We start from the raw sequence: 12,853 nt of genomic DNA, 5'->3' as shown, positions 1-12,853 counted from the left end.
CGAGGAGACGGGTTTTAGTGCAGTTTCTCTACGTACAGTGCACATGAACCAGCCCAGTATCTGGGAAGCACGACAAAACTGCAAGTCAGCCACACAGTTAGTTAATGGGTCTGACTTAGAATCAAATAAATTAATAAATATAATCACAAAAGTGTCAACTGCATAAATGATAATTTATTTTAATGCGGGATACTGGAAAGAGAGATTTAATTTTCATGCTTGAAGATATCACTGTAAAAACATTTTTACTGATACAAAAAAAAAAGTTACATTTTTTGGTACTTTTTTCTTTAGCTTAGGTTTAAATTTGCAAACTCAAATATGACTCACTCTAAATATGACCACAGTGAGGGTTCGCAGTTATTATACTGTATACAAGGTAAAGACTAACCTTCTTCTGGCCGGTCTGATCCGTTTCCCATGGCTGAGCCGGCTGCTCGGTGGAGGCCACTTTAACCACTTCCTGTTTTTTATTGATCCTGTTCCTCCAGTCCTCCTCACCACTCTTCTTCAGCAGTGCCACTCTGACATAAGACAAGAGATCATCTTTTAACAGGCGAAAATTAGGCTTTTAATTAATAACCAATCTTGTGGGAGGAGGTGGTGGAGGTGGAGGAACATAATTGGCCATCGGGCTATTGTAAATGTTCCTGGTAAACGTGGAGGGAATGTCACTACGTGCGCAGCCATCAGCCAGCGAGGGTTACTCCACCACCATCCGATTCTAGGACCCTATAACACTACGCTTCTCCTTGCTTTTCTTGATGGTCTGAGACAACATATGTTTCAGCGGGACTACAGGGAACCAGCACAGCCAGAGCAGCCTCACTACGTTGCTGTTTGGGATAACGTCAGCTTCCATCGTGCTGCTATGGTTCATGACTGGTTTACCAATAACACATGGTTTTCTAACATCTTTCTGCCTGCATACTCTCCCTTTTTAAACCCGATAGAGGAGGTATTTTCAGCATGGCGGTGGAAGGTGTACGACAGAGAACTTTATGTCCGTGTGCACCTCCTCCAGGCCGTGGAAGACGCCTGCCTAGACATATCAGTAGATGCATGCCAGGGGTAGATCAGGCATGCAAGAGGATTTTACCCCCACTGCCTAGCTAGGGCCAATATAGGAATAATGTTTTTGGTGTGTGTTGTACTGTATGGTACATTAATAAAAATGTCCCACTGTATGTACATTGGTTGCGTCTTTTGTGTTCATCATGGGAAAAGGTTTTTGAGGGGAAGAACCACAAGCAACATAACTTGCCAGTTTTGGGAATACTGTTTTACATTTATTGCACCAATGTGTACGACTATGTTGTCGTGCATGTGTTTTTGAGGCCGTGTGTGTGATGTCTGTGGGCAAAGTTTGGTTTTTCAGCAAGAGCAAATGGTTTTGAATGTAAAGCTTCATTTTGACCTGACAATACGATGTTTGGGAAATTGGGTGAGAAGTTATGGATTTGTGTTTACTGTTTTGAAAATACGAGGCATAGTTTCAAGAAATGTGTTTAAGCAATCGAGAAAAACTGTAACAAAGGCCTCCAAAGACTGCTGGCCGAGGGGTAAAGGAAAGTATGTCATCATCTCCTCTCCTTGTCTGGACAGGGCAGAAATGAGGGCATTAGGAGGAATGTGCAAACTCTCAGCTCTCTGCCAGCTGTGAAACACAGTGATGCTAATAATGAATCTCTCCCACCTCCATAGATGTGAAAGAGTTAAACAAACCTATTTACGGCAGTGAAGGACACACAGTCTTATCAGGTGTAACACTACAATGTTAGCAAGCTTTGGCTTTTTTGACTCAGCCAGCAGAAAATAATCAAAATCTGATCTTTGCTGCCAATTAATTTTACACCTTGTAAAGAGCCGAACTCTGAGTGGATCCAGAACTTGTGAATGAAATCTAAGTTCAGTAATAGCTGCAGTGTTGCTAGGCTACAAGTTTTAAAGGATGATTTTCTTTGTGAATTTTCATTCACCTAAAGGATCCCAGTCACGGCCATGTGTGCCATTGTTTGTATTCCATGTTTGGAGCAAAGCCTTTGAAGGTATTTCTATTCAGAAAAAAAAGAAGTGTCAGGTCTTTTGGTTACACTGCACTTATTTCATTTATGTGAAAAAATGTTTTTGTATGGTTACTGAACCAGTTTCACTAAACCCACGCCTAATGTGAGGCTGTGCACTGTCCACCTCTGACTGATTTCTGTAATGCTGAAATAAAGTTGAGTCTGTGTTCTGATTAATGTCCCTGTGAGAGCTTTTGCAGTTCTTACCTTATAAATGGATGAGATTCAATTTCGTGAATTAAGTAAAAGCCAGATTTGTTTGGCACTATGTTCTAAGGACCTCTTCAGAGGTCAGGCCTTTTTCTCTATTTTTATCATTTTGAGCTGATCATTATTAGCTGTAATTTAATTTTTCTTCATGAATAGACAAAGACATAATGAGGCATAACGACAAAGACGGCAGCAATAGACTTCGTAACAGTTTCAGCTGTGTGGTGGCAGACATATCAACTCGTTAATTTCGTAACGATGTAGGTAAGTGTAAATATCATTTTTCTGTATCCGGGGGGTATTACCATGGAACTTGTTCTCTTCTCTGCTGAGATGAGTCAGAGAGGACAATCGTGCTGACATTTAATGATGTTGTGTAACTTTGGAGGTAAGTAGTTGAAGTGTAAATTGTCAGGAGAAAAAGCCTTTTATACCAGATATTGTTTCTCAAACCTGAGCATGTTTTTTATCTCCAATATAGCTGCCCAAATAAGCGCTCCGAGGGATTACCAGCATAGAGTTTTGTCCTTATGAGGAGCAGCACCTTCCAGAGACCACAAATCGGAATTTTGGAATTGAATACTAATTTGCATTTGGGCGTTGTTTTGGACATTTTAATCGTATCCTCTACATCTTTTTTTTCCCCTCTGCTTTTACATCTACAGCAAATAAATAAATCTATACAAGTACATTTGCACTAGATAAAACCTTTAGCTGTCACTCACCTCTCCTTTATGGACATCTGTTTGCTGGACATGCCGTCAGACAGCTGGTCTCCGGACTCTGTGGGGGACAGCAGGTCCCCAGAATGATCACTGTGTCTGCCCAAGTCCTCGATGTGTTCCAGGGGCAGGGACTGGGACTTGACGAGCACCTGGGGCAAGGACTGAGGTTTGGGGGGGGTCTGCGGAGGCACCTGGGGTTTGAGCTGAGGCTGCGGTGCTGTCTGCTGGTAAGGCTTAGGGAGAGGTTGGACGAATCCCTGAGGTTTGGGCTGGGTTTGTGGCGAGTGATTGAAAGGTTTGGGATATGTTGGTGGGGCCTGGGAGTACGGCTGGGGCTGGATGTATGACGGAGGTTTGGGTTGGTTTGGAGGAGGCTGCTGTGTGAAAGGTTTAGGGAGGGTCTGGGGAGGCTGAATGATGGTCTTCTGCTGCTGCTGGCTGCTTGAAACGTGAGACACAGTCCTGGATGACACTTTAGCTATCAGCGGCCTCAGTGGCGCGTGATGATCCGGCACATCTGAGAGAAAAATAGAATGCAATAGTGTATATTAACTGGTCAAAATGACAGATATTTACATAAAAGATTATGTGCCACAGGCCTTCCATCAAAACCTGTTGAAAAAATATTAAAAAGATAACTTTTCCAGATGGGAAAATATGTCCCACTGTGATTACACTTGTCTGAAATCTGAGAGGAAACCTCGTCCTTTATGATACCTCTGTACATTTCCCAGATGAGCTTGCTGTGAGATGACACTGTTTACCACTTCATCCCTGTGCATGCAAACAATTTTTGGTTTTACAATAAATGGCATACAAATTTTTTTATACTTTATATATACAATGGTTACCATTTAGAATTTTTTGGAAGTCTATTCAACAGAAAACTGCTGAGTGAGAGTAAACATGAATCTGTTTGGGAATTGGGTTAAATTCAAATCTTTTCAACAGCCTGAAAAACAACATTACACCTTTCATCTTTTCAGACTTCTACGTTCTCAGATTTCGTTTTCCAACCAAAGGAAAGAATTAAAGCATTTCTATGTTCAACTTTTATATACAGTCTATATCTTGAACTGAGAATTTTCAAACTACATCTGGTTCAGCAGTATTTTCAATAGTCCCACCTTTATTGGTGTTAATATGGTGGAACAGTGTAGATGTTAGCAGTGTGTTGAAATAAAAACATATTAGCATGGATGAAGGATAATTTGTAAGCCATTATGCTCTAAAAGGTAAAACTAAACTAAACTAACAGGAAAGTCAAAGACAGTCAACTTTTAAAACGCACTGTGTGGGTGTAGCGTTAGTTTAAAGGCTCTTTAAAATCTACCTTTCACTTTTTGTTTGTTTGCTGATGAATTTAGGGAAGCTCCATCTGAGATTTTAGTGCTGGGTTTATTGGAAATGACCACATTGTTCTTTTCACTGAACTAATTATAATTTTGTTTGTCTCTTATAAATTTGAATATATCAAAACATTCCTGAAGCATTTTTTGAAAGAACCCTTTTTTGCAAGCAATCACAGAATAAATATTCCAACAATTATCTGGAAATGGATTCACGTGTTACTAAACACGAAGATGAGGCTACCATATATCTGTTTGTGCAGCAACATGAAATGCATTCACAGGGAAACGATTTTGTTGGATTTAAGTTCGAGCCACATAGTTGCAGACGTTAGAAGACACGTTCACTTCAATATTTTGAGCAAAAGCATTTTTCCCACCAGTGAAACCATTAAAGAGGCACAGGATTTACTTTGAAAAAACACTGTATTGTTAATCTGCAAGTTATATGTAAGAAGATGAAGCTTTGAGCAACTTTTTGAATATGTTTTGTTGCTAGTGTGCTATCGTATCTTGTTGCCTGCCTGTGTTTTCACCCTCAGAAACATATCTGAGATGCACACGAATATCCTCTGAATCACCTGAAAGCTCAGATATGTGTGACGTACTTTAAAGTGGGCACAAAGTTTTGAACATGGGTATCTGAGCTATTAAAAGAAGCTTAATTATGAATGTGAGCAGGTGACAAATGGCCCTTTGGGCAAACAAAAACAGAAAAGCCTGATATGAGACTGTTATTTCATTACACTCTCTCTGGAGCGAGGCAAAGTTAAGAGGACAGAAAAGTAAATGTATATGTATGTTGACTCAGCAGGGATAACAGGAATAATATTACATTGGAAATATTTTTGAAAGCAGTACAGAACAGCAGAGAGCCTCGCTGCATTACAGTGCAGTTTTCTATGTTTCTTTTAAAAAATGTCCACTACACTGATACAGAAAAAGTAAATGGTGCATAAAAAGTAAAGTGTGAGATAGTCAAGATTTCCTGCAGGGAGGAATCCCAGACTATCCCCACTTAATGTGTATTAAACATACTGTGGAGATACCTCACAGTATGGTGAAAAACTCTGGCCACAGTCAGAAGGACAACTACACAGTAGGCTTAACATGTGTCTTATTAAGGCTTTTAGGCATGTTGTGGTAATTCCCCAGTGAATCATGATAAGCTCATATAAAGGATCTTACAATAGTGAAGATTTACTCATGCAGAAGTAAATAAGGCTATAGCCTGCAGACAAGCCTTCTATTGTGTCCCTCTTGTGATCTACCTGCTTTATTTAAGTGCCCAACAATTGCTCTGCACTCTCTCAATGAGTGCTTTCATCTCTGCATGTACTGTGTGCTTGTGTGCATGCATGGGAAAGGACCACCCCTGGACACTCTGTGCATTAGTACATAAAAACAGGTCAGGCCTATTTTACTGTAGCATGTGCACAGCTAAGCCACAGGCGTAATGTGGTGCAAAAGGGATGACAGCCCCTGTATAGGCCACGGCAGTGAGGAGAGACAGTTCTATATAAAAATCTTAGCTGATCAACAGCATGTCAGGAAAGGGCTTCCTCCTTCCAGACAAAGAAGCCACGAGGTAAATTCATGGAAAAATATGCTAATTACATGCAGTCTCAGACGCCTCTCCCTCTCCTCTCTCTCTCTCTTTCTGTATCAGCCAAATCAAACACCCCCAGCTGGGACAAGTGTGTGTGCAGCCGGCAAAAACCAATCATGCGTGGGAGCATGCTGCATGAGACAATGAGGATAATGAGAGCAGCCCCTTCCCCAGACATTTCTCCTTCTGTCTTTTTGTCACTTCCGTTCTGTCTTTTCTTTTTGCCCCTTCTGTTTTTATTTCTCTTTGTCCATCCTTCTCTCAATCCCCCAATTATCTCCATCTCTTTATGTTATAATCAACAGAGAAGCTCCCTACCTGAGACCGGGCCACTGCCTCTTTCCTGCTCCTGTGTGGAGGAACTGTGAGCTGCTGCAGCCTCCCTCAGGTAGCCTCCTTTTCCTCGTCCTCCTCCCTCTGCTCTGTCTCTGTTCTCGTGGGAGTCTCCGTCTGCGGCTCTCCAGCTGGGCAGAGACTCTGACTCGCCCCCCCACAAAGAGGGCTCGGCAAAGTGCTGAAGCCGGGGATGCTGCTGCCTGTCGTCTCTGTCCCTGTCGGGGGAGTGCCGCTTACCCTTAATGCTGCTGCTTTGGCCGGCTTCTCTGGCTCCTCCCTGCTGTCTTTGCCTCACCTCCCCCTCTTTCGGTGCTCTCCGGCTCTCCTCCTCCTGCCTGTGATCAGTTGAGGAGGTGGGAGCAGGAGGGGCCCCAAATTTCTCCCGGCTCTCAGGGAAAGGATGAGGGGAGGAGTTGAGCTCAGGCTCTGGGTGGCCTGGGTCCCCACTCTGGGTCATGGAGAAGTACTTCGGCGCCCTCTCCTGGTGAATGCTGGTGCTACTGGAAGCCTGTTGTTGGGCAGGGATGTACGTGACGGCAGTGGACTTCTCTAAACGGAGACCATCATCATCACCGGCACTGCTGCCTGACGCCTTGGTTACCATGGCGACGGAGGCCTGGGAGGTGACAGCTGCCACCGATCGAACCAGGGAGGCTGACAGGGGCTCCAGTTTGATCTCGCCACTATTTCTCAGCTGCAAGAACAGCAGGAGTCATGTGAGAAAGTCGGGACACAAAAGATAGAACAACAGAAGAGGTGAAAGGATCGATATGAAGGACGGAGGACGTGAATACAATTAAAGCAGATAAATTAGAACTCAATGGAGGGATATGTTGCAGAAAGTAGGCCTATGTGGATGTGATGGTGAACAGACAGACGATGATAGGTTGAGTAAAGTGGTATGGCAAAGAAGCCAAAAGGTAGGGAAGAAACATGTGGACTGTTGAGAGGAAGGAAAGCAGCAATCACAGCACAACTGAAGCCACAGCAGTACCTGTCATTCACACAATTACCTGATAATATACATCTTAGCCACGTCGTCATACTTAAACACGGATCAGTAATTTCCTTTTAATTAGGTTCATACTTCCATTTTTGTTAACCAGTGTGGCATCATGGAGTTATCAGTGCAGTGTAGGGTCTTTACCTCACAATATAAAGCACCTAATATAAAGTGATTTAGAGTTGTATAAATAAAATTGAATTGAATTAAAATGCATCTGAAATGCTTGAGCAACAAAAAGTTAATAAATAAAGACACCCTAATACTTTAAACTACAGGAGCATGATGAGCTAAAAAAATAAAGCTGGATTTAAAATTTGACACTTGATTTGAATCCTTCAAACAAGAGTCAGTCAAAGGATTAGTTAGAAACACACACTGTATATAAAAGACAGCCAACCCTGTCGTTTCCCTAATCTGACCTAAGTACACACTTTCCAGATGACTTCCTGACACAACAGCCAAGGCTTTTTGTCTCCTCCTGGGAACAAACTGAGGCTCTTTCACTTGTTAGGCAAGCGAAACAACTACACGATGCAGTCACTCTTTTATATGTCATCTGTGGTTAGGAATTAAACTTTAAAAGCCAGAAAAGTGCATCAAAGCTGTATTGATGTTATCTCCTACATTGTGTAGTTTATGTCTCTTCCTCAAGGTGCTCCAGCACAGGTGGCTTATATATTTACGGAAATAACCAGTCATCAATAACATGCTAAAGCTCCACACCAGACTACCACACACTGATTTTGTTTGCAATTCAAGGTCTCACCAAATTTTGCACACATTCAGTATCACATCTATCCACATACTAAATCCACAGGTAAGCATTTCCTTTGCAACAGAAGTTACTTCAGGACTAAACAAACTAAAAAGCTGCATTTGCTTGCATTTGAATATCCCATGCTTGTTATGCAGGGAACAAGCATGTCCCAGAAGCAGCAACCATTAAAAAAATAGCCACAGATAACAAAAAAATCAACCAGAACTTTTAATTACATGCTGTTTTGCCAAGAGTACACACATCTAACACTGAGGCAAAATAAAATTCATTTTTAACCAACACCAAAAGCCACTAGACACAAACACTGGCTTCTAGCAGGCCCAGTCCTGGCGGGATTTTTCAATGCAACCAATCATAAGCTCCACAAATGCAGCAGGGGTCTTACATGTTCCTCCTGACTGGTCTCTAAGTCACCATTGCACACCGCAGAGGTTACTGCCAGCTCATCTTCCTGTGTGGAAACCAGGTATTGACTATGACTCACTGCTGAGAACATGGTGGAGATAAAGTCGACCTTTTATAAAGTATCTCAGCGTGATGTCAGGTTATCTTTGTCAGAACATGCCGGGGAGAAACGTTTTCATTTTTCACCCTTACTAATATATGCAGTATTATAAAATTCAGGGTAGCTCTGGAAACAACGACATTAATGTGATAAACGAAAATTGTGTCAGGCCTCCCATTTGTGGACTTCTTGTCATTTGTGACATATGTAGGCTAGTAATGTAAAAAAAAAAAAAAAGAAAAAAGAAAGAAAAAAGTGCAAAATAAACTCTGTGACCTTTTTTGTGCTATGTAAAAGTCATCCCTCTGCACAGAGAATCACGTCAGCTGTCCCTAAAGCACTGAGGCAAACTGTTCGTGGTGCTCACTGCAGTCACTGGAAGTAACCTGAAAGTAAACTGTTTGCAGGTTTTTCACAAATCTTACGGCAAAAAAAACTCTATGATATCTAGATGATCTATTGTTCATTCTAATTAAATTACACTTTTGTCTGCACATCAGTTCTGCCAGAAAATTGTTAACCTCCTGCAGAAATTTGGTTTTACACTACAGCTTTTGTGATAAACACGAATATCATTCATGTCATTTTATCACTACTTACACAATTTCATTGTTGTTAGTTGTGATTGTTCCCTTTGTTTGTTTTCAGCCAATTTTCTCTGCTTTCTTTGCATTTTTTGTTGAACATTGCAGTCTTTCATGTTTTTTCTTTCAGTCTCTTTTCTATATACTTCTACCAATTTTTGTGCCTTATTTTATGCCTAATCCCATGTCAGTTTTGAATACAACTAATCTAATCATAACATATGTATTGCACAGAACGTTGCTCATACAGGGAGTGCAGAATTATTAGGCAAATGAGTATTTTGTCCACATCATCCTCTTCATGCATGTTGTCTTACTCCAAGCTGTATAGGCTCGAAAGCCTACTACCAATTAAGCATATTAGGTGATGTGCATCTCTGTAATGAGAAGGGGTGTGGTCTAATGACATCAACACCCTATATCAGGTGTGCATAATTATTAGGCAACTTCCTTTCCTTTGGCAAAATGGGTCAAAAGAAGGACTTGACAGGCTCAGAAAAGTCAAAAATAGTGAGATATCTTGCAGAGGGATGCAGCAGTCTTAAAAAAGCTTCTGAAGCGTGATCATCGAACAATCAAGCGTTTCATTCAAAATAGTCAACAGGGTCGCAAGAAGCGTGTGGAAAAACCAAGGCGCAAAATAACTGCCCATGAACTGAGAAAAGTCAAGCGTGCAGCTGCCAAGATGCCACTTGCCACCAGTTTGGCCATATTTCAGAGCTGCAACATCACTGGAGTGCCCAAAAGCACAAGGTGTGCAATACTCAGAGACATGGCCAAGGTAAGAAAGGCTGAAAGACGACCACCACTGAACAAGACACACAAGCTGAAACGTCAAGACTGGGCCAAGAAATATCTCAAGACTGATTTTTCTAAGGTTTTATGGACTGATGAAATGAGAGTGAGTCTTGATGGGCCAGATGGATGGGCCCGTGGCTGGATTGGTAAGGGCAGAGAGCTCCAGTCCCACTCAGACGCCAGCAAGGTGGAGGTGGAGTACTGGTTTGGGCTGGTATCATCAAAGATGAGCTTGTGGGCCTTTTCGGGTTGAGGATGGAGTCGAGCTCAACTCCCAGTCCTACTGCCAGTTTCTGGAAGACACCTTCTTCAAGCAGTGGTACAGGAAGAAGTCTGCATCCTTCAAGAAAAACATGATTTTCATGCAGGACAATGCTCCATCACACGCGTCCAAGTACTCCACAGCGTGGCTGGCAAGAAAGTTTTTCTTCTTTTATACCCTAATGACATGGCCTCCTTGTTCACCTGATCTGAACCCCATTGAGAACCTGTGGTCCATCATCAAATGTGAGATTTACAAGGAGGGAAAACAGTACACCTCTCTGAACAGTGTCTGGGAGGCTGTGGTTGCTGCTGCACGCAATGTTGATGGTGAGCCGATCAAAACACTGACAGAATCCATGGATGGCAGGCTTTTGAGTGTCCTTGCAAAGAAAGGTGGCTATATTGGTCGCTGATTTGTTTTTGTTTTGTTTTTGAATGTCAGAAATGTATATTTGTGAATGTGGAGATGTTATATTGGTTTCACTGGTAAAAATAAATCATTGAAATGGGTATATATTTGTTTTTGTTAAGTTGCCTAATAATTATGCACAGTAATAGTCACCTGCACACACAGATATCCCCCTAAAATAGCTAAAACTAAAACAAACTAAAACTACTTCCAAAAACATTCAGCTTTGATATTAATGAGTTTTTTGGGTTCATTGAGAACATGGTTGTTGTTCAATAATAAGATTATTCCTCAAAAATACAACTTGCCTAATAATTCTGCACTCCCTGCATATGTTAGAAGAAAAGTAGAAGAACTAGTAGTAGTCGTTAGAGGTCTTTGTATATTGGCATTGCAAAAGGTGACATTATTGTACCTTCTTCACCTCTCCCTGGGTGATAGGTTGAGTCTGAAAACGAGCATTAGCTCTGCGCTGGCGGGTGTCTCCTCGAGTCCCTTCACCAGTCTTGCCTGTAGAATGGGCGAGGCGGTTGAACAGGGCCATTTTCTCAGACAAACTGAGCGTGGAAAGGTCTGGCTCCTCTGGGACACCTTCCTGGCCATTTACCTCCACCCCTGCACTGGAAGCCTGAGCTGGTTTCTGGTGCTCCTGGCTTTCCTTGTCCTGCTCCTGGACTGTTAAGCCTGGCTGAGAGGAACCCTGAATGCTGGGGTAGAGACAAAGGGATGTCAGTGACTGATTTTAAAAATAAATAAATGTTTACTTTAACCTGGGACATTTTTATACTACAGTGATATCTGCCTTTGACTTGAATACAGTGGAATTAAATGGAAAATTTAAGATTTCTTTGAATTAATAGAGTAATAATTATTACCTTATTACAGAGTTTCACATTTGTTTTTGATACTTTAACCACCTCCAGACCAGCATTTTCAAAGTCTATACTTTATACTAGTCTTTATAAGTTTTCACTAGTCATGAAGTGTTAAGGTAGTAAAACCTGACTTAAGTCTCACCTTAGAAGAATTTAAAAAAAAAAAAGAACATGCAAATACCTGATGAGTAAATGGTCATGGCAGCTGTGGCAGATTACAGTCACAGCAACAGAGGCATAAGCAGATCAGCCCACAGATGACTGATAATCATATAATGCAGCTGAATGTTTGCAGTAGTGTGCTGAGTTAAACCTGGCCTGGTAAACAAACTGCAAGACACGTGAGCTCACGCTTTAACTGGCGCAACCTCTGACCTTTCTGATGATATGCAACCTTTTCCTCCACCGAGGTTCATGACCTGCATGTGAAAACCACTGCAAGAAGCAGTGATGCTTGGAAACTGAACGTTTAAAGTTCTGAATAAGTTATTGTGTAAGCAGCGTCTTCTATCTCCTATAAGGTGCACACAGCTAAGAAGCAGGACATGAGGGGGCCAGAAATAACAAGGTAAGGTGAGCTGGATGAGCACATCAGCACTGCAACCAGGAGAGGGGGACGGAGATTTATTAACCGCAAACAACATGGCAAATTAAATAGGAAAGGGTAGTTAGAAACTAGGTGTGGTTGTGGGTTTTAGCTTTATTTAGAGCGCAAACATCATGCAGATCTCTCTAATTCATATGTGTGGATGTCATTCAATGGAGGGATTTGCTTGAAGCAAATGTAAGGGGTTTTTTTTTTTTACCTGTTAGCTCTTAATTGTTTTTCTGGATGTCTGTTTTTAATTTTTTGTGTGTTCAGTTACTTTCAGGTTTATTTCATAAGTATACTTTGTCCCTTGTTTTGTCCTTGTTATTTATGTTTCCATCATGTTGTTCATGTGCAGTTTTTCAGGCTATCTTTTTACTCTCTTTTGTTCTTTATTCTTGTTTACTTCTTGGACCTTCAGTTGACCTTCTCCGCCTAACCTAATTTGTGACTTATCCAGAAAAGCTCAGCAGCACGTTTTATAGCCATTTTTCTCCTAATGCCTTATTAAAGACAATTTGTATTTTACTACCTGCATCTGACTTTTCCTGCTTTTGGACTGTTTTAAGACCGAACGCCACCCAAATAAAAAACAATATATCAGTAAATTCTTGGATAACATAAATTAATCCAGTTTATAAATTACCCCAATTCTCTAAGTGCATTAATAAAGAGGTTTTTTTTTTAATTGTTTTTAATCAAGCATACTGGCTAGATGCCTTCAGTACTAAATATAATTTTTTACTATAC

General features: G+C 41.3%; 1 protein-coding gene across 1 annotated transcript in view; it reads right to left on the bottom strand.

Annotated features, from left to right (window-relative positions):
* LOC116332088 (supervillin-like) overlaps positions 1–12,853 on the bottom strand; it is a 71,713-nt gene that overhangs the window by 19,968 nt on the left and 38,892 nt on the right. The window contains exons 17-21 of the mRNA XM_031754947.2: positions 11,055–11,346; positions 8,465–8,530; positions 6,278–6,989; positions 3,002–3,518; positions 392–524 (exon numbers count right to left, since the gene is read on the bottom strand). Of these exons, the coding sequence (XP_031610807.2) occupies positions 392–524; positions 3,002–3,518; positions 6,278–6,989; positions 8,465–8,530; positions 11,055–11,346 (1,720 nt within the window). The remainder of the gene's footprint in view (positions 1–391; positions 525–3,001; positions 3,519–6,277; positions 6,990–8,464; positions 8,531–11,054; positions 11,347–12,853) is intronic.

Source organism: Oreochromis aureus, linkage group 18 (assembly GCF_013358895.1).
Source record: "Oreochromis aureus strain Israel breed Guangdong linkage group 18, ZZ_aureus, whole genome shotgun sequence".
Lineage (NCBI taxonomy): Eukaryota > Metazoa > Chordata > Actinopteri > Cichliformes > Cichlidae > Oreochromis > Oreochromis aureus.
Note: the sequence above shows the minus strand (reverse complement) of the source record. Positions and strands in the feature narration are given on the sequence as shown.